General features: G+C 36.1%; 1 protein-coding gene across 4 annotated transcripts in view; it reads right to left on the minus strand.

The window, feature by feature from the left end:
- The window catches only part of LOC121318091 (WD repeat-containing protein 7-like), a 217841-nt gene that overhangs the window by 59282 nt on the left and 132534 nt on the right, over positions 1-26025 (minus strand). For all 4 annotated transcript variants that reach the window (XM_041254378.1, XM_041254367.1, XM_041254396.1 and 1 more), the window contains one exon: positions 23000-23221. In XM_041254378.1, the coding sequence (XP_041110312.1) occupies positions 23000-23221 (222 nt within the window). The remainder of the gene's footprint in view (positions 1-22999; positions 23222-26025) is intronic.

Raw genomic sequence — 26025 nt, forward strand, 5'->3', positions numbered from 1 at the left:
CATCTACCCCAATAACTCATACCAGAGGTGGCCGAAGGATAACACACATGCGGCTCTTTTACAGTTGAAGTGCGGCTCCCAGTGAAATGCTGGGTGGCACAAACTTTTATAATTTTGAATTAAGTGCTCATTCGTTTCGTGGACTATGGCATTGAGCAAACCCTCCACAAGTAATACATGAAAGTATGAGGCTTTAAACCATACTGGAAGAGTTTTCTTTCACTGAAAACAGTGGTAAACTTGTCTCAGCAGCAACAAATCGCTTACACACTAGCCTGTACTACAAGACAAGCAATCTCAAATGTCATTATGAAACAAATCACAACTCGTTTTCATCTGAATATCCTCCTCAGGCTTAAGGCAGACGCTGCTTAGAGTGTGAAGGAAAGAAGTGGATTTAATGACTCCAGCGAGTTTTGTATGGCAAGCATGGAATATCACTCATGGCAAACGGCCTTATTCAGATGAATTAAAGTTTGTATACAATTGGAGTGTTGGCGCTAGAATGCATGTTTAAAAGTTATATTGCAGCTTTAAAATTATTATATTTATATCTTACGTCTCATCATGAGCAGGTACTGTAATCCCTTTCAAAATAAATATAGTGCATTGTTTTAAAACCCAGCATTCAGACCATCAAGGGAAGATCTTGTCAAAAAGAATGTTTAAAACAATGTGTTTTTATTTGGTGTTTTTTGTGAAATCAGGTCAGTTGTTGTATTTTGCTTCATAATAACTGAATATATTTTAGAGTGTGTAATACATACAGTATAAACAGAAATAATGGAAAAACACCAATGTTTAAACGTTAATACAGTGTAGAGATACAGTACAATACAAATTACACAGAAACCGTGTAGACAATGCCCTACCCCTTGTTCTTGTTCTTGTTTATTTTGCTGCCATCAAGAGATAGCCTAACAACTACTGTACAGCACAACAATGCTAGTATTTAAAATATCTTGCTCTCACACACATTTCATGTACACAGTACTTGTCTTGCGGCTCTCAAGCATATGGAAATTTTGGTATACGGCTCGTAGGGTGAGGAAGTTTGGCCACCCCTGACTTAGACGTACTGCATGTATTGATTGAGGTTACTGCTTTTTGTTAGATTTTACACTATAAGGGTACCTCTTATAAAATGTGGAAAAATGGTTGTAGTGATTGTAAGGTGAAAGAAGTATAGGCCTATATAAATGATGTATTATTAAAGACTGGTGGAATTGGATGAAACAGATTAAAATACATGTCTTTAGTGTTTAAATAATACTGGTAATACAAAGTAAGTCCCTCTACAAGCCTTTGAAGAATGACAGTGACAAAGTCATATCAGCTGCCCTCAGTGGAATGCTTAATTACTGGTGTGTAAGTGCTTTTGGGCAAAGAAATCGAGCAGATACAGAAGAGACAAAATTTGATGTTGGTACTAGGAGCATTCCTTGCAGTGCTTTTTAATAAAGATAAATCATATTTATTTATTATTTATGCAATGTATTATTATTTTTATATATTTCTCCTTGAACCAAAACATCCATATACTGTAATCCAAGAAATATCATAAATGTTTTTTTTTTTTTTTCTAGCCCACCTAAGCTGCACACAGCATGTCCAAATGCTAACTGTGCTGTTTGTCATGATGAAAATACTCACTAGGAGAATCTTGTTATACACACTGGGGGCCTCATTTACAAAAGGGCACCAAATCTGGAGTCAGCGCACACATAAAGCAGTGAGCCTAACGTGCACGATAAATCTACATTTACTGTAAGGTGTCATAAATTGACCGAAAATGAGCGATCAACAGACACAGCACCCAGCAGGGGACAGACAGAGGCAACATAAAGTGAAACTGCACTGCTTACCTTTTCACATTGTCTGATGTAAAAATAAATAAATACATCTTTTCCTTTCTCCTTCAATGCTCATTAGTGTCTATGAGCTGATGTACTGTATCATTTTGGAATTGTTCTTTAAAACAACCCACCTCTTTAATATAACGCGCGTATTCAACAGGTGCAGTCTGCGTTGTATGAGTGACATTCCCATTAAGCCAATCACAGTTCACAGAGGTAATAAAATAGCCAATCAAATAGCACACAGGATCCCTTTCCTCACGCACACAGCACACTTAATTTTGATTAAGATAGCAAAGTGAAGGCTTACTTAAGCTACAGTAAAACTCTGATACAACATAATGCCTTGGGACTGTAAAAACAGTATGTTATACCCAGATACATACACATACCTGCCAAATCAGCATCAAAATCTAAACCTAGTACAGTACTAATTAATTTATATACATATACAATGTATGTATTATAAAGGTTTATTACAGAAGAAATATAAAACAATGAAACATGTTACTAGTACTGTACATTACTATACAGTAACATTCTGTATTTTAATTATTTAATATAGTAAATCTATGTTGCCTTGGATAAAGATGGTCAGCTAAATGAATTATAAAAAATAAAAAAAACATGTAACTAATGTACTGAATAATAATGTACGGTAATTAGTAAAAAAAAAAACATAAAAATAATACAGTACAGTAATAATACATTATAGAAATAATAAAATCAAAAATAATATACAAGTCAATAAACATTACCGTACAACTGTCAGTTCAGGTACAGTGCAGTAATCATTGTCTGTACGCTAGTTTAAGAAGTCTTTTAGGCCCTGGCCACATTAGTATTTTAGAACAGAGTTATTAGCAAATTAATGGTCTTTATTTCAACTTTTAATTAAATTAAAGAAGGTCTTATCTGTCCCAGATTTTCCATTTGTGCAAATGCCCATCTAATTTATTTACTATGGCGTGGACATTTTTTCCCCCATAAAAATTATTCCCCTTTTGATTGCTTAGGCACTTTCTCGTAGCTCCTCCATTCTGCTCCCGCGTTCAATGAATGTAAACAACAACATTTACGAGGGGGAAAAAAGAAAGAACGTGCATACATTACAGTGGTTTCTGGGACACAGTCATCTGGCGAAGTGCATTTTTCAACAACAGCTGGGTTAAACTAACCCGGTTTCATTACGGCAATCTGGACGCTCTAACACTGTTGGGCTAGGGTTCAGGTAAATCGGTTTTGAACATGGTTGTCGATTTTTTAATGTGGGCATGGCCTTAGACGACTGCCTCAGAGACCGCTGCTTTTTAAATTTGTAGTCTTTGACAACATTATTCTAACTGCTTTCATCCCTTTAAGATTTCTCCAATAATGTACAGCTTGTCCTTAAGTGAAATTGACGATCATTTATCGCTGGCCATGATAATACTGTATAAACTACAGTAATATAGAGCAAGGTCAAGTTCAAACAGCAAGAAGTAGGTCTACGAGTATGCAATATGTGCAGCACAGACCACTGCGTGCCATCTCGGTGCATGCATAATACCAGGAAGTATGCACAATCAGAGTACGTACTAAAAGGAGAATTTAAACAGGATTTAATACAATTTTACTAGGTTCCATGATACTGGTTCTTTATATCAGTCTGTACATTATATCCCAGGTATGTTGTAAATGGGTTTGACTGTATTTATTTTACTCTGTGTAAAATTTAAAGTCAGTAGCCAAAAAGTAGTTGTCACGGAAGCGAAAAGTGGAGGTGGAACGCAGAAAATTCCAAAATCATTAGCCAGATGATTATTTGTTCAATTAACAATTCTGACTGCAAGGCAATATGTCTGATTTGCAGTCAACTGTCGCAGTTATGAAAGACTATAACATACAACATCACTATGACATGCTGCACAAAGCAACATATTTTGAGTTCACTGGAAATGAAAGAAGCTATGGAGTCAACGAAAGGGTTTTTCTGAAAAGTGTTATGAATGCCATGAACAACACAACCACAGGAAAGTACTGTTTACTATTTCACATTTTCACAGCTTGTCAGTATCTTTTTTTCAGTGCTGTTAAAAACGTTATATTTTGGGGAAAAAAATATTGAGACTTTGCATTATATACTTATTGTTGTATTGTTTGAAAATTCCATTGAAATAAAATATAAATGACAGAATACGTTACGCAATATGTTGATTAATTGATTGAAACCGTGCATGCATACTTACTGATGACTAGGAATCGTGCAGTGGGGTTAATGTGTTTTTAAGTAGTATATTGGTCTACATACAATTTATATAGACATTTTCATATACATTACAATGTATGTATGTACACTGTACAACCACTCCCTCGTTTAATCAGGGGCATAAGAGTCCAGTATAAATCTTCTACGCACTCGCTGTTTCTCATTTTTCATATAAAGAGCAGCACACAGTTTTAATTCGTACTGCGGAGGGCAATTGCTTCTCATCAACTTAAGTCTCCAATTAATTTAACAAGTCTTCCTCTCCTTTCTCAAATGCACAAATGCTGCTTTGAAAGAATCTATTAACAACATAGGAGGCTTGTTGCCAGTGAGCTGTTGTCACTGCCCTGTGATACTTGCTAGTGCTCATTTAAATACATTATCATGCATTACCATACAAATCACATATTCATTCTGATTACCATAGTATGGCAGAATAAAATTAGTGCACTGTTTCACGCGATAATGAATAAAATTGCAATAGTAAATATGGAAATCATTAGCGTGCACAGTAATTGAATTATCATGCACGATAAAGTTTAGTGTAAATGAGGCCCTCTGTATCCTTTTGGTTCAGGACTACCACTGTGCACTGCACATATTACCAATATCCCCCCCCCCACCCCCCCTCAAAGAACTCACAAGCACCACCCCTTTAATAGTATCCAAGGAGAGGATCTTTATAATTACTTCAACATTTACAATTTATTAAGTTCAAACTGGCCCCAAGAACCAGACGCACCAAGTTAAAGTCAGTCCACTGCCCGTTTCTCAGGCCAGACATATTTGTTTAAGCTTTGACTTGGCTTAAATAAATGAATTAATATTGACAAAACATCAACTAAGCTCATGAGTTGTTAGTTAAGGCAATAAACATGTCACATTAGTCAGCATGGTAAAGAGGTAATTAGCCCTGGAAAAGCCCTGCTGATTGGAGCTGTTGAGATACCCTGCTCTTAACCTTTGAGTCCATTATAAAGTGTGGGACGAGCAGAGCTATGCTAATGTGAATTCTCCAATTGACAGGAGTGCTTGCTCCCGGAGTCAGGGACTGCATTATCAGTGCAGCACTCCTTTAAGTGTAGCGCTGCTTAACCCTTGCCAAATAATAGCAAACACATACAAAGTCAACAGTGTAACACAAGAGAAAAAACAGGGTATATTACCACCAAATAAACAGCTATAACATTTTTACACTATTTTATTTTTAAAGATAATCAGGCGAGCTTGCCTTTTTAAATTTTATTTTTACACAAACATATTGGAAATATGTCATAATCAAGTGTAATTTTATTCAGGACATTAAAGCAGCCATGAAATCAAACTGCACTTTCCTTAATGGCTGATGTTAAACAACAATTATGTCATGTCTAATTTGACAGAGGTTTGCAGTTCATATGTAGTGTAGGCCTTAAAAAATAGTAATGGCTGATAGAACAGAGTAGTGTGTCCTCTATATATAAATAGAGGGCACACTTGAATGTAAGAGCACAATATTGAGCAAATTATTATTATTATTATTATTATTATTATTAGGATGGAGTGGCACAGACCACAAGCACCCATGTAACTTTTTTTATAGAACAGACATCAACAGGTCTACAACAATATACAAGCCAACAGTCCCTCTATGGTTGGGACAGTCTCGATTTCTAGCAAATGTCCCGCGTCCCGATGCAGAGGAAGAAAGTCCTGATATTTACACATAAAAAAAAAAGATAAGAATGCTTCACTGTGTCAATGTTTACTGTCATCCTGGTCATGTGATGTTGAGTTGAGCGGATACGTCTATTACGTGATGTTTTTTGGTTTTTTTGTGTATGACCCCTCCCATATGCATGATGTGTATAACATTCCCCCCCTCCCCACCACAGGACGAGTGTCCCACTGAACAGTTTCCAAATGTTGGCAAGTATGCAACAAGCTAAAGAAAAGTCATAAAACTAACACCCAAAGAACTCCTTGGGGAAAGTCAGAGATGCATTTGGTTGAGGGGAGTTGGGTGGGGTGGGGGGTTGAAAACGAGGAAAATATTGGAAAAATGAATAATTACTAAAAACGATTTTCACAAATTCTCAACCCTTTACTTGCTTCTTTTATAAGCTTCTACTCAGAATTTAAATCCTGCAGGCTCACATTTCCCAATTTCAATTTGTTATACTTTGCTTTCGCCAGCTGGTATGTTGCCAGCGTGCGCTATTTTTGAGGAACCTGGATCTGCCCTTAAAAATATCTGTTTTCATCTCATTGAAGTTGGCCAATCCTTTTTTGTTTATTTCTGAAGCCTAGTTACTCTACGGCTAACAGCACACATTTTCTTCTACTCGGGACCTGCAGTGGTCAAATCAAAAGTGAAAGCAAAATCAACTCTAGTTCCAGGACAGAGAAAAAAGAAGTACATGAGAATGGGATCAAACTTGCTTAAAGGCACAGACGTTTTACATTTTAAGCACCAAGAACATTTCACAAATGTATCATTTACCTGAAAATGCACATTAATAGAAAGATGGGGGAATGCCTTTTTAGATCTTATTTTACTTGATATTTTTATGTGGATCCAATAATGATATTCTTACAATTTCACAGTGCAGTAATACTGTTCATTCAGCATGACACAGCAAAGAAAAGAAAAAAAACACAACAGCAGATGACTTATTCTAAGAAGTAAATCAAATTAACTATAACTTTCCTATTACAGTTCAAAGAAGTACAAAGCCCTGTGTTGTTTACAGTATCTTTAAAAGTGAAGTCAGCAGCGCAGTCCAATAAAAGCCAATACAATGGGTTTCAGTTGAGTTGCAGGTGTGCCCACTTTCACTAGCTAGTCTCAGCTACTGAAGCACATACCTGTCGGCAACAATTCTCTTTCCAGCCCAGGTGGGAGTGGGGGGACTAGGGGAAAATGTACTAGGGGATACAAACTGGCACATACTGTTAATGAAACAAATCAAATAAGTCACAGAAAAATCCCACATTTCAAGTGTCACACCACAAAAACTGGTATTTATTTTGTTTACTGCCAATATGAATACATCGCAAATGCTGTAAAAGTAAGTCACCATGATCTAGATTAAAAAAACCATGTGATAAAGAATAACATTTTTCATGAATGCTTTCTTATCTATAGTTACAGTACAGTATGCTCTATATCTTCTGTTAGCAATTGTACAAGCAACATTTTAGTAATTTACAGTAATCAGTTCCATTACCTCAACCAGTTATAACATGGTTGCCAGCAGGCTCCAGAATTTAGACACTTTAAGCCAGGTCAGATTTTTTTTAACTCACCACCAAACCAGAAATGAACTGATGTTAAATCAACAAGTGATGTAAATTACGTAAGCGGCTTCAATAAATGTGTTCAATTGTTTCATTGCGGTGGCAATTCCATCCAGACAGCATCATAACATGTATTAAAATCATATTGCTTGAAATGTTGTGTGGTAAACAATATCAAAATAGTGCAATTCTGTCGTTATGGACAATTATGCTCTCTTTCTCGTTGAACCTTGGGGTTAAGTTTCTATTAATGTAATTCCTTATTTCTGCTACGCACAGTCCCGCCCCAATCAGATAAATGCAGCAAATCATCAAGCTGTATAGGCCTGACTGATGGAAACGATTCTCACAGGAAGTAATTCCCACCCCCAGACAGGTGTGTGCTTTTAGTAATAGTTAACACATCAATTTCATTCCTTTAGCAACATCTCATGCAATTTACACTCACTTTAAATGTTCAATAAAATCAATTAATCTGCAGTTAGAGAGGCGAGTTGAAAGACCTGACCTGGCTTAAAGTGTCCATCAATTCTGGAGCCAGTTGGCAACCCTGAGTTACAGCCAGAAAACAAAAACGACTAACAATGTTGTTAAGAGTTTCATAATAATTTGATAAACTTGCTGTTGGTGTTAAGCAAGTATATACAGTGGCGGGCAAAAGTACAGGCATCCAACACTTAACACAAGATGAATATATTAAATACTAGTGAACATTAATATGACAGAGATAAATACACAATTTCTGATAGTTTAACAATCAATCTTTATAATAAAACTAAAGCACTTAACCAAATAAAATTATTAGTTCATGGCAAAAGTATTGGCATCTTTACATTAAAAGTAAAAAAAAAAAGCTAATATTCAAATACTGTAATGGAGTGGCAGTGGGACAGAGCAGAGCTGAGCAGTGACAGTGCTGCAGGAAGCAGCAGGAGAAGGCGTGGCCCCGGACTGTGTATGTGTGTATTGTATGTGCTTATTGGTTGTTTTCTTTCTGTGTTTTTTTACTGGTTTCCTTTCAATGCCTTAACTTAAATCAAACATTTTCTGTTTGCTATGTTGGTGGCCTGGTTGGGGCAGTCTGCCGTCAGTTCCAGTGCTGCTTTAATAAAAAGAGCTTTGGTTCATTTAAACACTGTTTCTTCACCTTTCTTCCACCGCCGTTATAAAATATTCATTGACTGAAAACCATTGCACAGTAACTAAGCTGCATTACAGTCAATAGCCAGAAAAATAGATCATTATTTCCAAAATCTGTTGAAGAACAATGCTTTGGCAACATAGCAGATGGTCAAGACAAACAAGTTGGATTCACGTTTGAAAAAAGCACTTGTAGCAAACAGCAGCAAAGGAAATAGCTACAGAACCGTATCAAATAAACATGGAATACCAAAATCTACAATCAGAGCAATAACACCGTGTCATTTCCTAATTGCTTATGCCTCAAAAGTATATAAAATGGCTATTATTCCCCACAAACTTTGCTTTTGTGACCAGGACAGGTAAATTTCAAAATATCACTATTTCCAATGAGAAAACGGGCGAATTTGTGTCTTTTCGTTCACATAAAGTCAGAAAAAAACAACATATGAATCCAAATGAACATGTATTTATACTAAAGTATTACAAAAATGACTAAAAGATTCAGAAGTGAGTAGTTTTTGAGTAAATTTACAGTATAATCATAAATCTCAAAAAACTACTCACTTCTAAATCTTTTGTAGTCATTTTGTTGTTTTTTTCTGACTTTATGTGAACGAAAAGACACACATTTGCCCGTTTTCCCATTGGAAATAGTGATATTTTGAAATATCACTGTCCTAGTCACAAAAGCAAAGTACTTTTGAGGCATAAGCAATTAGGAAATAACACTTACTACCCAGGAACAAAAATTGTGTTACATAGTGTAATCAATAAGTACAACAGAACCAATTAAACTGAAAAGCTTGAAAGAAGTAGACATCTAAAGAAATTACGGGTACAGCAGATAGCAGAATCGGTCGATTAACAGCCAAGGACTTCAAGAAAGATTTGGAAGCGTCAGGCATAATAGTGCACGAAAGAACTGTACAACAGCACCTGAACACAGAACAGCTGTATGGATGTAGACCTCGCTGCAGTCCATCAATCATAAAACAAAGCGTCTAAAATGTGCCATGAAATATGAACAGGAATTTGAAGCATTCTTCTACAAAATTCTCTAGTCCAATAAGACTAAAATATAACTTTTCCACAAAAAGGGACCACAGTATGTTTGGAGAAAAAAAAAAAAAGATAGAGCCTTCAATGAAGAAAACCTTGTACCTACAGTTAAACATGGAGGTGGTTCGATCATGATATGGGGGTGTTTTAGCAGTTCAGAGACTGAAGCCATTCATGTGATTGAAGATCGAATGACTGCAGCCATTCTACAAAGCATTCTACAAAATACCATATGAATGCAAATGTACTTTGGGAAATTGGAACTGAAGCCACTGATTCCAATCCTTAATTTTTAATTTATAGAGACAAACAGCTGGGAAAACAGGTGGTTTCAGTTAGCAGTGATGCACAAATACATACACAGCAGATGCTTCATGGTGGATGGACAGATCTTTCAGTATGTGCCCAAACCCCAGGCATGAAGCTGCTTAAGAACCTTGTGATGTGAGTGCTGTGAAAAGAAAGTGACAGAGACAGACTAATCCAAAAGCCTGTGGTATTGCATGAAACAACATTATAAACATCTCATTATAGTACTCAATCTAGGTTGTGTAAGTGTGTGTAATGGTGTGGTTCCCTTTTTCACCTTCTGGGAGAGTGTGTGTGCTCTGTTAAAATAGGTAAAGAATAGTAAAAAGAGGTCCCATCTGCTAAAAGATAATTAAAAAGATGCTACAGTAATTGTATGCAGAGCAGGGTTAATGACTCCAGTAGCCTGTCCAAAGTCCGTTCAGAAGCCTCATTTAACACAATCAACAGGCAGCTCCAACAAGGTCTTCAAAATCAGTAAAACACATTGGGAACCATACGATTTCTTATGCAAAAAAAATACTCAGTGCAGAGACATTACAAACAGTCAAACCTATAGAATAAGGGTGAGCTGACTTGGAGCCAATGGGGTTTGGTTCCCTGATATGACCGCCGGCTATTCCCTTCTGGGAGCTGCTGTTCAAACAGAAGGGACTGATCGTTGCTTCTATCAAGACAGCTCTTCCTTCAGGGCATGAAGCAAACCCAGTTCTCGTGGTGGTCTTAGTCCCATTCCCAGTGGGCAGCAGTAGGCATTAAAAAGCCACAAACATAAGACTATACTCAGAGCCTAAAAAGACAGTGCCTGTAACAAATGGACCTGTGAAGAGTATTACTTACACTTGGGGTCGATTTCAACTGGGCATGACAGTAAAGCATAATTTCTCTTTTATTATTAGGTGTCCGCACTATACCTAAACTTGAGAGCACTTCAATCTCTATTGGTTCTGCTGCTGCAGCAAACAAATGGTCACCAGAAAGCACTTCAGTTTTATTTTGTCACTTGCCATATAAATACTTTTATATTCTGTTTACTGTATATATCACATGTTCATCCACTAAAGCATACTCTATCATCTGAAACCCTTATTGCAAGATATATGTACTACTGTTGTACAGTCTTTTTGTGTATTTTAGAGATAGATTAATAATATGATTTCCAAAAGGGTACAATGACACCAAATAACACATCAAAAATAGATCTTATGTGTACATTTTGGAAATGATAATATGAAATGTAGGAGACTTTATGAATACTTTTATCCACACATTTCATCTTACAAATTACTGTAGTAAACTTTATTCTGCTGTTTCCTTAAAATGTCACTTTAGCTGCAATATCAACTCAACTTCTTAAGCATTGATAAGTCAGCAAACACAAACCTCATATAGCACTGCAGGCTGTTGTCACAATTTAAGAACCACACACTTACCAGATATTAAAGAATCTAGCATGTTCTTGCATGCTGCAGTGTACTTATAAAGCACTATACAAGTAAAATTACGCAATATATACAAATTATTTTGTAAACACTTTGCAAAGAGTATTCACGGAGGATATCAAAACTACTCAAATCAGTCCAATTTTTCTTAAATGTATCCCTCTAATTAAAGATTTTGTGCAACCATGTGGACTCCCAGAAGACTGACTGCATTAATTCCTTTTGATATGGGAAACACAACGTACAAAAGGTTACTGTTAATATGCTGGAAGTCAAATGCCCCAGGTTATACACTACTTGAGAGGGTATGCTCATGCTTTTTAAGCATGTGTGCATAATTTGACTTTAAAACATTCTTTTGTAGAAGAAGAACAATAAGTCCAACAGGAGAATTACATGTTTAATGAAGTGCTTCCGTGGAGAGTTAGTATTGAAACGTCTGGCACCTGACACAGGAATAGCAAAGTATCAGATAGACATGTATTTGATACTGCCAGTTTTATTTATTTCAAATGACTTAAACACAGATAAACCGAGATTCATTATCCTATTTCTATCGGCAACTGTGGTGGCGTTTAAAATATTACACAGACACAAACAACATGCTGTATGTACAGAAAATAAAATCAATGTCTGCACTAACTCCAGACAAAAGTTTAGCTTCCATTTCATGAAGGTAGTTGTATGTCTGTTTGATGGAAGGCTATTCCACTGCAACAAAACCATAATAATAATAATAATAATAATAATAATAATAATAATAATACCAACAGCACACAAATAAAAAAGTTAAAACTGTCAGTTCCATATTGTTTGAACAAGTTTGCTTGAGGATGAAATACCTACATTGTATTAGAAATGTGGTGGTGGTGGTGGGTAGATACAGATGCAGCCACAAGAGTTACAAGGATCCTTTGCCCGGTAATGCAACTGTAACTCAATAACACTTTGTCACACTGCTTCCTTCATCACATGCAGTTTGTGCTTTGTACCAGTGTCTTTTTTTTCAAATTCAAAAACATTTAAAAATGTGGTCTGCACTTTACAAAAAAGCCAGTGATTTAGACATATTTTATATTTATAAATCAAGACATTTGACATACCTCTAAATTGGGTGTAAGTAACATTAAAAATTAACTTCAGGGTCAAAACACTGGCACGAAACATAATACAAAACACAGACTGACATTTGCTGAAATATTTTCGGACACATTTAAACACAGGTAATTTTATAAACCGGCCAAAATGGCGTTTTTTGGCTTTTGGTACATCCCGGTAGCGTCAGGGCTAGTTAATGAATCAGAGTCACAAAGACGGCTGCAGTGGGTGGTGTCAGACCAGAGACAGGAACCAGGAAATAAACAACAGAGAGGTGGAGTTGGGTGGAGCCGAGTGATTTGTACTGCTCAGCATTTAATAATTTAAACAAGCAGAAAATGAAAGGTTGCAAAGACAAACAAAACACAGGACACGGCACTCGTAGCCAAAACAAAAAGACAAACAAAACGAACTACGCAGACAAAACACGGTGAGCTTCTATTATTATCTATTACAATTACCTCCATCTCCAATCCCGTTCTCCACTCACCGAACACACAACCCGAGTGAGTGAAAACGTGCAGCTTTTATGCAGCTGTACTGAGACTCAATTGCTAATCAATCATTCAATTGGAGTCTCGGTACAACTGCACGAGAAATATTCAAAGTGCAATTCCCCGTGCTCACATATTATTTTACTTGAATGTGAAGTGCTGTGCAATCCTCGTGCCTAATTACAAAATGTACATTTTAAACACTGCTCTCAACCCATATTTATATCCCGTGTATTTTATACATAAACACCAACATTAAACACACTACATACAACAGAAAACACTTATAAACATAAAGGGGCTGGACACACTGCCACAATCAGGTATAGTTTTCTCATTGGAAGTCTTCAATGTAGCCCAATTGGTGTGTCCTTTGTGTGAATATGCCTGTTAGTAACTTGGGTCGGTAAAGGGGGCTGGCACATCAATTTGCAGTCTTGCAGGGGGTGCCAAACACTCAAAATTTAAAATAGATTTCTATGGAAGTGTTCACAACAATCTGCAAATTGGTTATTTTGCTTATGTAGCTTTAAGCGGGTTAGTAATGCAGCATTTTCTTTATTTAACCCTTTGCTATCTTATGTCAGACCAGGTCCAACATTACAATTTTACCTTTCCTGTCTGACATCATCAAAAAGACATCAAAATATATTTTAGAATACAGATTTTAAGCAATAAAAAAGCACTTTATATACTGCTTATTGCTCACACTGTGGAAACAATATATTTTTTCTGAACATAAAAATGAATTATATTATAATCATTTTACTTCCCAGAGCAACATATACAAAAATAAGCATAAGTGCAGCCTCTGCTGATTGTCTTAAGCTGGTTTCAGTTCTCTTTGCCAAGCAGCATCCCCTTCTCTCATCCTACAGCCATCATCTAGTGCTGCACTCTACATATTTGCCTCTAAGATGCATGACCCCATATGGAAAACAGGAAACGCAACATGGCAAAACAACAGATACATTTCCACTGCATGCAGAGGAGGTCTTCCCAAATGAATGAGAATGCATGAAGCGCTTACAGTTTTCATTTTGTACCAAACACATAATCAGATTACAGAGGGGGAGGCCTCGCGCTGATTGAAAAGGAGGCAATGAATCCCTGAACATCCTTGTTAGCCTGCAGAATAATTCCTGCTCTGAGGTTGACTAGGGCAATTATGCCATACCAGTTACTCATCATAGAAAGCAAAGCAAAAATAAATAAATAAATAAAAGCTTGTGGCTCACAATTGTTAACAGTTGGAAGAAAATCCTATGACAGCTCTGTTAACGTGCCTGGAGTGACAGGTTAAAAATAAAGATTAATACCACCTATTATGACTGATGCTATCATAGGAAGTTAGTATGGACATTACATTACATTAGTACAATTCACTTTAAAACATGAAAGAAATAGCTTAATCCAGCTCACAAAAATATATATTTGACTTACACTATGCAGGCTAAATTGATCCCTGGTCAAAAATTACTAACTAAAGCAAGGTGCAATTAAAACATTTCAACACAAATGTATTGTTGTACTTGAGCTTGTTTCATAGTGAGTTTCAGCTGATAGATGTTCTCTACTTTGATTAAAGTCCTACTGAAATAGTGAATAGTCCTACTGTAAATTACCTGTATAATTGCAAGGTTTATGCTTAATTCTGTATCATTTTCAAGAGCCTCTACAGATTCAAATATTAAAAGCACACTAAGAGCGGACAGGTTTTATTTGAAATTACTGTACTTGCTATCATATACTTGTTACTGACAACAAGGTATTGGTACTGGTGATAAAAAAGAAGTGTTAGAACCAATCAGCTGTCAATATTGTGAAAAGGCATCAGATTTGGGAGACTGGTGTGAATTTCATTTAGATAACTGATAATCATTGACAATTTAGTTTTTTTTATTGTCCGATATGCATAACCAAAACCAAACAATTTAGAAAAATTAAATACAGAACTGAACCAAACTTGAAATGCATATTTTAAAGCATGTGGTCACTCAAATGTGTATTTGATCATAAAACCTTTTTGTTTTTTCTTCTTCTGTGGAAGCTGTTTACAAGGTGGTTCATTGAACTGTTGATTAGGTATGAAGCATTTCTCCTCTGCTTCACCAGTTCAATTCTGAATGTAATTTCTATATGATGACTGTTGACCTATGTGAAGTGACCTGAGCTGGTCTGGTCCCAGTTCACTGTGAACCCAAGTCAACACTCAAAAGAAGTCCCATATGAAATAATATAATATCTTTTTTGTTAAGTTTCATTAATACAGTTGAGGAACTAAAATCTCCTAAATAAAATCCATTAAATACTGCATAGTAAATGCCTTGCACTTGATTTCTAAAAACAATGGTAACATCTAGATTGAGGTGATTTAAGCTTCAGGGATTGTTGTGTTTTTCAATTAGCATATTCTTTAATTTTCAGTCATTTTAACAGCTTTGAACAGAGAACAGGCTTAACAATGCTACTTTTTTTACATTCACTAATTTACTTATGTGTTCATTTCACATAAAACTATTCTGCATGTAGCAATTCAAATTCATAAAACTATTTTGTATTTATCTCTTGGACACGTATTTCCAATAACCCAGAAAGATATTGCCTTACACAGTTGATAACGCTAAATCCCAACGGATCAGAAACATATATCACACAGTTCAATGCTTTACTGGCTCAGAAAAATACTGAATCCATTGTTATAGGATTTCGGTCTGTTATGAAAAACACAATGATCCAATCACATTGATTATCTAGGCCAGACACAAGGCGCAGCATCAGATACAATGATTATTCAGACTGCCTTTTTTTTTTTTTTTAACGTAGACATTTACCCAAAAAGGAAAGCAGAACTATTGCTAGAGGCCAAGTTACTGAACAGCAGAGGATATACACATATATTTTTGTTATTGTTATTAGTGTACATAGCAGCATTTCAATTAATGAAATGACAGGCACTGAGAGTAACGGGTTTAAAATGGGTGCTTGCACTTTTTTGCAGCAATATTGAACATGAATGGACACCACACTACACTGCCTTTGAACTCTCCATAAAGACTGTTAGTTGAGATCACAAATTTTTGTAAATCATGAGACAAGGCTCATTTATTTCTATATTTTAAGTCATTCAGCCCCAGCCACTGGCTTAGGCATACTAATTCAACAAAGGGGCGTCCATTGGGGGAGTTGCTCAGAGATGGAAGCTTGAATGCTTAAAGAGAACCATCCTGACAAGAAGCAATCTCCACAGTTATCTACAGCAATTTACATTTAGCTGTTTTTCCATCTGTAGCAACTGTAAAACTGTGTTCACAGGCTAGTTTGACATGCATGAGCATTGTGTTATTTAGGAGCTATAGGATGTGCATGCACCAAAACAGTCAAAGCAGAGACCGCAATCCCTAAACTCTGGCCACTGATATCTAAATGGGAGTTCACTACTGGTGGGAGTAGGATATGAGAAGCTACAGGTACTGTGGTAGAGTATGTAGAATAAAGTGGTGGATAGGAACACTGCTCCCAATCTATTTTGCAGTCTTGTTACCATCAAAATAATAAAAGTGTTTACAGGTTTAACTGTTAAATGTGTACAGCATTACACAATGCATGTTATATACTGCACAAGTTTCAAAAATAACACGATTGTGGTCAGCACCATGCAAGAGTGAATATAGTATGTGGAATAGATGCCCATGGAATTTAGACTAGCCATCCAGATTATGAAAGTTTCATGAACTGAACTATTCGCAGATAATGTACACCAGTATTCATGCTTGAATTTCTTCCAGCAGAGAATTTAACGTTTGGTCAGGCGCACTTACTAATGACGCAAGAACACTGAGACGCTCATTTTCTCAGTGTTGTGCAAGGTGCGATCCTGCAGTAAATAAGTCTTAAAAGAGCGGTATTTGGATTTTTTAAATGTTTTTTGTAATATCTGAAGACAACAATAGGATAGCACAGTTGTGTGCAGCAGAACAGACTTGATGCTACATTAAATCCATCGATTAATTGTGAGTAGAATATTATTCCGATGTTTTTTTTAAATGACATTTCCAGGTTGAAGCAATGTAAGTTGAATGTCTTTCAGAGTTGGTACTAAATATCAGATGGTGAACTCTTACAATACTATGTATATATTGACTATCTGTGGCTTGTGTACCTGATTGTGAGTACTGGGTAACTAAGTACTCTTTTCCACATGTTACTCCGGCAGAAACCTTACACTATGTTGAAAAACTAATGTGTAAATTGCTGTCAAGCACAATATAATACTAAGTTATTCTTTGCATTCATTTTCTGAAGTAAATGCAACAAGTAAACGCAGTAGCACTGGAACAATTTTTAAAGTGGGGGGTGCTGAAAGCCACTGAACAAAACTGTAACCCCTGTATATGATGGAAACCATGCTAAGCCAGGGGGTGCTACCGCACCCCCAGCACACCTAGTTCCAGCGCCCTTGAGTAAACGATACATGTTCATTTGTGTCATAAATATAACAAGTAAATGATACTGGTTGATTTTTTAACATCTATAATTATAAAACAGTTTAAATATAGTCCCTATGTCTTGTTCTAGGAGTTTATAATAGCTTACCTGCACTATCTATTATTATCGGGATCCAATCAGTATCAGCTGATATGGCCAGATAATAATAAGCTATCGTTATTGGCCAAGAAAATCTTAATCAGTGCACCCCTAGTTAAAATGTGCAAAGTCTGTTGTCCAGAATGGTCCACGGAGTCATCACCTTTGAGATGTCTTTGTGAAACATAAATAATTTACAGGTTGGCAGTCTTACAGAAGCACCTGCCACTGGATCTCCAACTATCAACACTCTATGGCGGAGGTTACAGGCGCAAATCATGACAGTTTTCCTCATGACGTGTTTGCCACACTTTTCAAGAAATGCGTTGCTATGCAGTTCTGATTTAAGAAAACGTCCGTATCAATGCCGATTATTCAATTAATAGTCAATTAGGGGAGGGGATAGTTAAATGTCGGTGTCTGCTTACTAAGTAGGAAAAGAACGACTCTGAATATCATTAGTAGAGCTTCATGCGTTGCATGAAGATAAAAAAACATTTAACAAGAGAAATGAATTCACGTGTTGTCGCGCACATTCTGAATTACACTGCGCATTAGCTACTCGTTTGTATGGTTACCTTTCCAATACACACAAACAAAATTGTATAAAATATAATTTTTACTAAGTACAAGTTTTACTACTTAGAATTTATATTTGTGTGTGTGTGTGTGTGTGTGTAACATCTAAAAGTTAAATTTCATATACACTAGAACCGCGTTTTACAATACATGTTTTAATTTTGAATATAACCTACAATGTTCTTTTTTATATATATATATATATATATATATATATATATATATATATATATATATATATATATATATATATACACACACACACACACACACACACACACACACAAGCTTGTTGTTCTCTCTGCTGGTCCTGGTAGCCATCAATTCCTATGTTTTGTACAATAAATGCACCGGGGAAAATATCAGTAGGAGAGATTTCATCTAGAAGCTAGCCATAGGGTTTCAGCAGAAACATTTCGATCACAAAACTGGAAAGCTGCAGGCTGCAGCAGCTCAACCTGGATTCTGTGCTGTGAGTGACACAAACGCAAGATAAATCATATGCTACTTTCGTTTTAGATTAAAAACTACTTATGTTTTTGTAGTTGTATATGTACATAAACCTGTTTACACACTAGTTTCTTTTGAAATATTTATTTTATTATAGTTTTTCATTTTTTGAAGTAGTGCTTTATATGTGTTAAGTTACAAAATAATTGTTCATTTTTAATTCACATTTAATTGTTCATTTAAATACAGCGTTTCGGCTGTGCAGATGTTTGATATGACGTGCTTGAATAAAACTTTTGAGTTGTTTCTGATAGTTTGTCTTTCATTTTAATATTGATGATGTTTAAAATGTACAATGATAAAGACTGTCGTCAGCAGTTGTAGGTATGAGTATAACCGCGACGTTTCTAGTGTTAAAGTTTGCCATAAATGTACATATTTCGTGTGTGTGTGTTTTTTTTGTATGGCCTTTCTGCTGGAGATTACATGAGATTAAGTCAGAAGAACTGGATATTGACTACTGAAATCTTGTGAGCCACATGCATGATTCCTGCTCTGGTTTAAATGGGTTTTTACAGCTGTTTTTAACGTGAGAAAGCGATTGACCCTGCCAGTAAAGTCGAGTTGCCAAAAGGACGTCCTTTTGCTGTTTCACGATGCATTCACGTGTCATGACTGTAGAGTCAATTTTCACATCATGTAGACCCAGCCTATCAGAGATCCTGTGTATTTTGTTTCAGCTTTTAGGGAATGGCTAAATATTTAGTAGTATTAAACCAAGCTGAAGCCTTTACACAAATATTATTGCCAAACCTAATTTTCTGGAACATTCTGAGATTATATATATATATATATATATATATATATATATATATATACACACACACACATACACACAGTGTATCAACCTTCTTACAGATGCAATATAAAATCTCTACATTTCTTATGTTAACTGCTAAATAAGGATTGTGTCAGTGGTGAAGAGCCACTCCAGGGAGACAGCAAGAAGCTTCTCTAAACCTTAATATGAGTTGTGTAATTGATGCAGCTCTGTGAATCTGTAATGAGGAACTTCTATGGGTTGCATCAGCTTAAACAATAAAATACATCACAACCCATTTGTAGGGTCAACAAAGATAAATGCCGGAAGACAGGCAAAGTCAGCATGTGAATTTCTAAAGAATTTTCTCTGAGTCAATTGGAGTGCAAGTGAAAGCTTTGTATTTCACATAACAGCCCATTTGAATACAATAGGAATTAAAGCGCTAAAGTCAGTTACTTAGATAAAGCAAAGTGAACAAAGGGAGCTATAAATATTGAGGGACACCAACTGTGCTCCATTTCTAAAAAGGGTAGCCATTCCCGCCCCATCACTTTTCATCAACATATGTTGTGCATGCCAAATATCGTATGAATGACAGAAGAAAAACACAAGTGACCCAGTAAATGAGCAATGTTTGGGGAACACCAATCTGTCCCTGGTGTTAGGGTTGTTGTGTAAGGCCCAAGTAGATTCATGTGCTGATGACTTTCCAAAACAATCCTTATTTCTGTGTGTGAGTAGGCTGTTACAAGATTTTGAAGGGCCCAATTAATTAAATTATATTTCCAGAAAAATAAAACATCTATAGCAAACACTCACTAATAATGTACAGCATGTTGTAAAATAATAAGAAAAAAAAAAATAAGACAAAGCTTCAGTTAATTCCTTTGACATTTTATAACAATGGTAGTTCAAAGGATGAGAGAGCCAATCAGCAACAGTAAAATATCTGACATTTGCAAAACTTGCTACATCTACCACACCAAGCTCAGATTAGTGACAGAATTTATTACCTACAGTAGAACCAGTGTGTCCTGTTATTCAGGGAATAGATGACTACTGATGTAAATGGGTCAAGGAATGTCTTCTTTTAAGATTTAAACCCATGCCAAAATCATAAAGATTTGATAGACATTGCAGACAGGAAAGGTGTTTACTTAAACCTAGAACACTTACATGACAAATCAGAAGGTATGAATCCTCAGTTATACATACCTATGGTAAATCTCAGGTGGTTGAGTTACACAGGATGTTATCTGGCATAGATTAGCATAAATAGCATAGTATTTTTCCTAACACAGCAGTAGCTTATCCTTAGGACAGACAACCCACATAATTACATTCAGAAATCACTGTTTTCTGGGTCAAACTTGGCTTAGGATAGTTGTGAAGATAGAGATCTGAGATGGCCAGGCCCTTGTACCAGCTTTCCAGATACGCCCACATCACCATCAATGAGAACTATGGCTTAATCTTGCCCTTTTTCATCATCTTAATCCTATGACATCCAATTACAGTGCACTCCTTTATAAGAATTACATTGGTCCTGTTTGATTTGATTCTTCTAAGCGGTTGATTCTTAAAATCAGACCAATATGGCTACAATTAGCAAAAACATCCCTCCACGCATCAGCAGTTTAAATACTGTATAGTGTACAATTGTGAATGGTGCTCATTCACTGGGGACAATACATCAAAACAATCAAAACAAGTCCTTGTGTGTAAGCAACTTGTTATATGATCACCTCTATTTTTTTTATGCCATATTAACACACAAACTGCACGACTTGCTTTTTTTCTACTGGGAGTCACTGTGGACCAGGGATTATACTACATACATGCTGTGTACGTGCCTAATCAGGCAAGACATGCTCAAATTAAAACAGCTTTATTGGTTGTACACGTCACTGCACTTGATACAGTATGTGCAGTCAGTTTGCCCTGAAATCATTCTTATAAGCGGTTGCTTGAGTCTTATAAGCTGAGTACTTATTACAGTTAGTAATGGAATGATTTTGTGCCAGTGGTTTTGATCAATATATGTAGTTGATTATTATATCAGTAATTCTTATAAACGGAATGCACTGTACTTTGTTCATGTACACTGAACATAACCTATTTTGTGCTTAAGACTAACAAAAGAGCAAATCAGATCTATTCAGATTTCAGACTAAAATCTCTAACAACTTTAGAAATGGATTCAAAGCCAGCACCATAGTTCATCTCAGTGATAATTCCTTTCTGGAATCTCTGAGCCAACAAATTAAATGCTGTAAACCTTAGAAACCCAGGGTTTTGAACCCATGTGTGTTTTGAAATGTTCAAATTGTTCTCTGAATGTAGATCTGTGTTTGTATTTAGCCTATAATGTGGTTTTATTGATGGAACACAAAAATACCATGAACCACTTCTGATTTTTAGATCTGTGGCCACTACAATTTATTTTACTGCAATTCTAGTGCACCACAAACATCAATTGGTGCACAACAGTAAAACATGATATTTCCACTAAAACTGTCTATTTGTATCTGAACCATTATTTCACAATGAGTGTAGAAAGTATAAATACGTGCCTATTGGTTTTGTACAAAAAGTCTAAAAGATGATGACAGTGCTTTTTTTACTCCCTCTCTCTAACCTATGTATCACACCGTCTAGTGGGATCACTCTGAAGGATTCTAAACCGCGACACTGATAAGAAACAGAAATCTTTTGAAAACACAGTCAGACTCCTCATAAAATACATGAATAATCGCAACTGGGTGTAATCCCTGGCATGTCCACAGAACCCCGAATTAATATCCCAAAAGCTGCAAAAGGGGAACAAGACAATAATTACGGTAGTTCTGTGAAAGTTGCTATTACTTAATTAGAAGACATTCAGCAAGAACAACATATCTCCAAATATTATGCAATTTGTGCATTAAGTATATATACTGTGGATAATAAATTAAAATTGACATAAAACAGCATTAAACCACATGCAGTACAATTCTTATTGATTTATATTATTAGGTATAGCATAACATCAGACAATCAGAATCAGCCAATCAGCATCAGCAAAGTAAAGGTGGAAGCCACGCAGACACTGTTTCTACTGAACACCCTCTACAAAGGAACTTAAACCCAGAATCTGTACAATAGGCTCAGCCTGCTCTGGGCAAGAATCCCCAGATATTATTTATGTAAGAATTGAGCAGTTCTAGTAGGTAACCAATTACACTTGGGTGCTTGGATTGGGAAAACAACTTACTATCAATAGTAACAATAACCTATTATTACAGACAGTAAATACACTTAAGCTCCCCTACATTAACAGCAGTTAACCAGGCACATAGAATACAATTTATTAATGTTCATTACATTTTGTTAGCACCAGTACTGTTTTGAGTGTGGGGTGCAGAACACAAATTGCTGAAGCTGTAGTAATCTGCTTCTGTGTTTTTGCGCAAAATAAACTGAGCTTGACTGTGTAACTCAATACAGTAAAACCTACTTCCTGTGAAACCAAGAAACTTTATAGATCAATAATGACTCTTTTTTGTTGAAATTTTAGTTCATTTAGACTGGGCTATTCAGTAAGTGCCCAGTCAATCTCCCCACTATGTCATCACTTCCTGACATATACTTACATGTATGCCTGGCAAGGGAGTAATTAGAACCTCCCGTGGTAAGTCCAAATCCATCTGGAGCCTGGGATGCAGTGCGAGGCCTAGACGGAAGTTTTGGAGGTTCAATCTCGGCTCCAAACTCTGCTCCGATCACCCCTAGGAGGACAATAGCTGTTGCTTGTTTGCGTCTTTCCTCATAGGATGAAATTTTCTTTATGTGTGGCAGGAAACCAGACAGGCACCCTGAATTAGAAAAGAGATTTATAAAAAGTAGTTAAGACTTTTGCTACCATGGCATCAGATAGCATTGTGCATTTTAGACTAGTAGCAGCTTTGTAAAAGTTTAATGATTACCTCCTTCATAAACAACAAAGGGGAGTTTCTGTAAAAATAAAAAACAAAAAAAACATAGCATCCAACAAAGGCATAGTTTACCACGCCTCACTTAAGGAATGTAATATCAGATTGAATGGTCTGTAAACACGAAGTAAAATGTATACAGTAGACAGTCAGTTATGCAATCTTTGATCAACCATGCTGTCAATCAACTGAACACACCTGTAATCATGTGATGAATTACGTGTGGTGTATTACGCACACAGCTTCTGTTGTCAAAAAAAGGAACAGCAGACAAAAATACATTTATAGAATTATTCTGATCACCAAAACCTTCGATTGAGCATTGTGTGCTTTAAATTGTTAGAATTAAGCAAATGAAAACTGTCACCTCGTTCTTAATTATTCTTTTATTTCATCAGTAAAGGCTGGAGATCCTGTCTAGGTTATTGAGCATTCAGCTAAGAACTTTTATTTTATTCATTTCAATTGCAAGTTATTACAATGCCTTAAAAGCAAGTTTCAAAGTACGGAAACACTTTATTGATTCATAAAGTTCTGTAATGTGTCAAAGTTGTATTGAATTGTATTCTTTGATGATTTTCAAACTTTGGTATGTTTAATTACAGTATTTAATTACCATAGGTGTAGGTTTTAAAGTTTTATTGAATTGCACGAATTTAATGATTTATAAAACTTTGTAATTTTGAATGCTTAATGTGATAGAATAAGTTACTGGCTATATATCATCAGTAGGTTCTTGTGAACTAAGTACTTGTGTATGTTAACTTTATTGTATACATTATTAAAATGTACAGTAATTGTTATTAATACCTGTTCGATTATCCATACAAATTGATTATGCAAACTAGTACTGGTCCCAATTAGTTTGGATAATTGATTCTCTACTGTATATGAAAAACCATTGATCTGTCCAGTGGTGAAAACAATGTGGCACTGAAAAGATGAATCAGTTTCATTACAGGCATCCAGTAATTAACTAAGAAAATCAAAGAATACAGCTGTACTTTTTCTATACAGCAGAAACTTCAGAAGTCACATGACGTGAATATGGCAGCCATATTAGAGTTAATGTCATGGTCACTATCACATTTAGAATGCAAATATGTAGTCACTACTGTACCTCAAATTGTTTCTGAGATACACTATGAAACAGCACTTGCAGAGGCACAAATGGGTTACAAGCTTTATTTCTAATATTTCTAATAGTCTGTGAATAAAATGGGTGAGACTAATTTAAAAATAAATTTAACTAGCAGTATAAGTCCCTTGCTCTAAAGGGATTCTACAAAAGACCTATATAATTCTGGGTTACACTGAATCGAAAATTCAAATGAAGTAGTTAACACATTGCTATCTATCTGAAATAGTAAGTACTCTGTACAAAAACAGTTAGCAGTGTAGAATAGAAATACGCTCAATTTATTCAACTCATAATTGACAACTGACAGAGTCCCATTATTTTAATTAAGAAGTGTATATGGATTTTATATTTCTTAAATGGCATGCTATATAACAACATGCAGTAACTAAAAATGTGGCAGACTGCACCTTCAGCATGTGTGCAAAAAGAGACAAGGTGTCAGACTGAATCAGACATCCAGCACTCCAACACCATACAAAGAAAATAAAAGGTATCGGACCGGAGGGAGTAACTCTGCATATCCACCATGTGCAGTGGGAGGGAGCATTTAAACATGGTTATTTCATACCAAGTGCTTTTGTTTCTGAAGTAAACCGATTGAGATTCTATTGTGCAAACAGGCCTTCGCCAGCAGTCATTTCCTTAACTAGAGAATGCAGCCCCTCCACCAGTCTCTCTGCATGAAGTATGCATCAGAACAAAAGCACAGGGAGAGAGCTCTATTCTGTAGCTGCACACTGATTGTTCTGTCACCTGCCCTTTGCAAAAGGCAATAGCTAACCGCTACCTAGTTCCCTAGCTGACAAACTAGCTCCATCTATTTTCACTATAGCCGCTTCTGGCCCAGGTGCTGGACAGAGAGTTGGCATGACATTCTATATCAAGATGAATTGGCGCAAACTCCTGATTCCAAGATTGTTTTATAGCATTTAATTTAGTTTCTTCCCTTGCTTGGATGAGCACAGCTCTAGTTATGGATTTCTATTCTAATGTACTGGAGCAGACACTGAAAGGAGCCAATGAAGCAGATGCAGGAGTGGGGACAGCAGGGATACTGATCAATAGACAAGGCCCTGACCCCAGCCGTTCAGTCTCTGCAATGGTTGCTGTGCTTGAAAATGCCATGTGTGCAGTTTCAGTAGGAAACCAAACACAAGGGACATGTCTCCGTACTTTTCAGGCTGATGATGTGTGTGGGCTGGGGGGGTGGGGGGGTGGTTGGGCAAATGGGAGGATATGCCCCCAAAAAAGTCCCAGTCTGTTTTGCTGAGTTTCAAAGTTAGAAGCATTCTATATAATCCCTTGAAAGTATAGCTGGTAGCAATTCCAAATGTACATTATTTTCCATATCATTTCAATTTGTTTGGTTTCCAATTCTGCCATGCTACTATTTTTTTTTATTTAAATCACATCCTTGCACCAACGTCACTGGTGACAAATGCACATAGTATTGTACTTCTGGCTCACGGGTACATGTAAAATCATCATGAGTATATCAAGAAACTTTTGTGTGATGCCCTACAGCAGTACAAAATTGACTGACTAT

The sequence above is a fragment of the Polyodon spathula genome, chromosome 1 (assembly GCF_017654505.1).
Source record: "Polyodon spathula isolate WHYD16114869_AA chromosome 1, ASM1765450v1, whole genome shotgun sequence".
In the NCBI taxonomy this organism is placed as follows: domain Eukaryota; kingdom Metazoa; phylum Chordata; class Actinopteri; order Acipenseriformes; family Polyodontidae; genus Polyodon; species Polyodon spathula.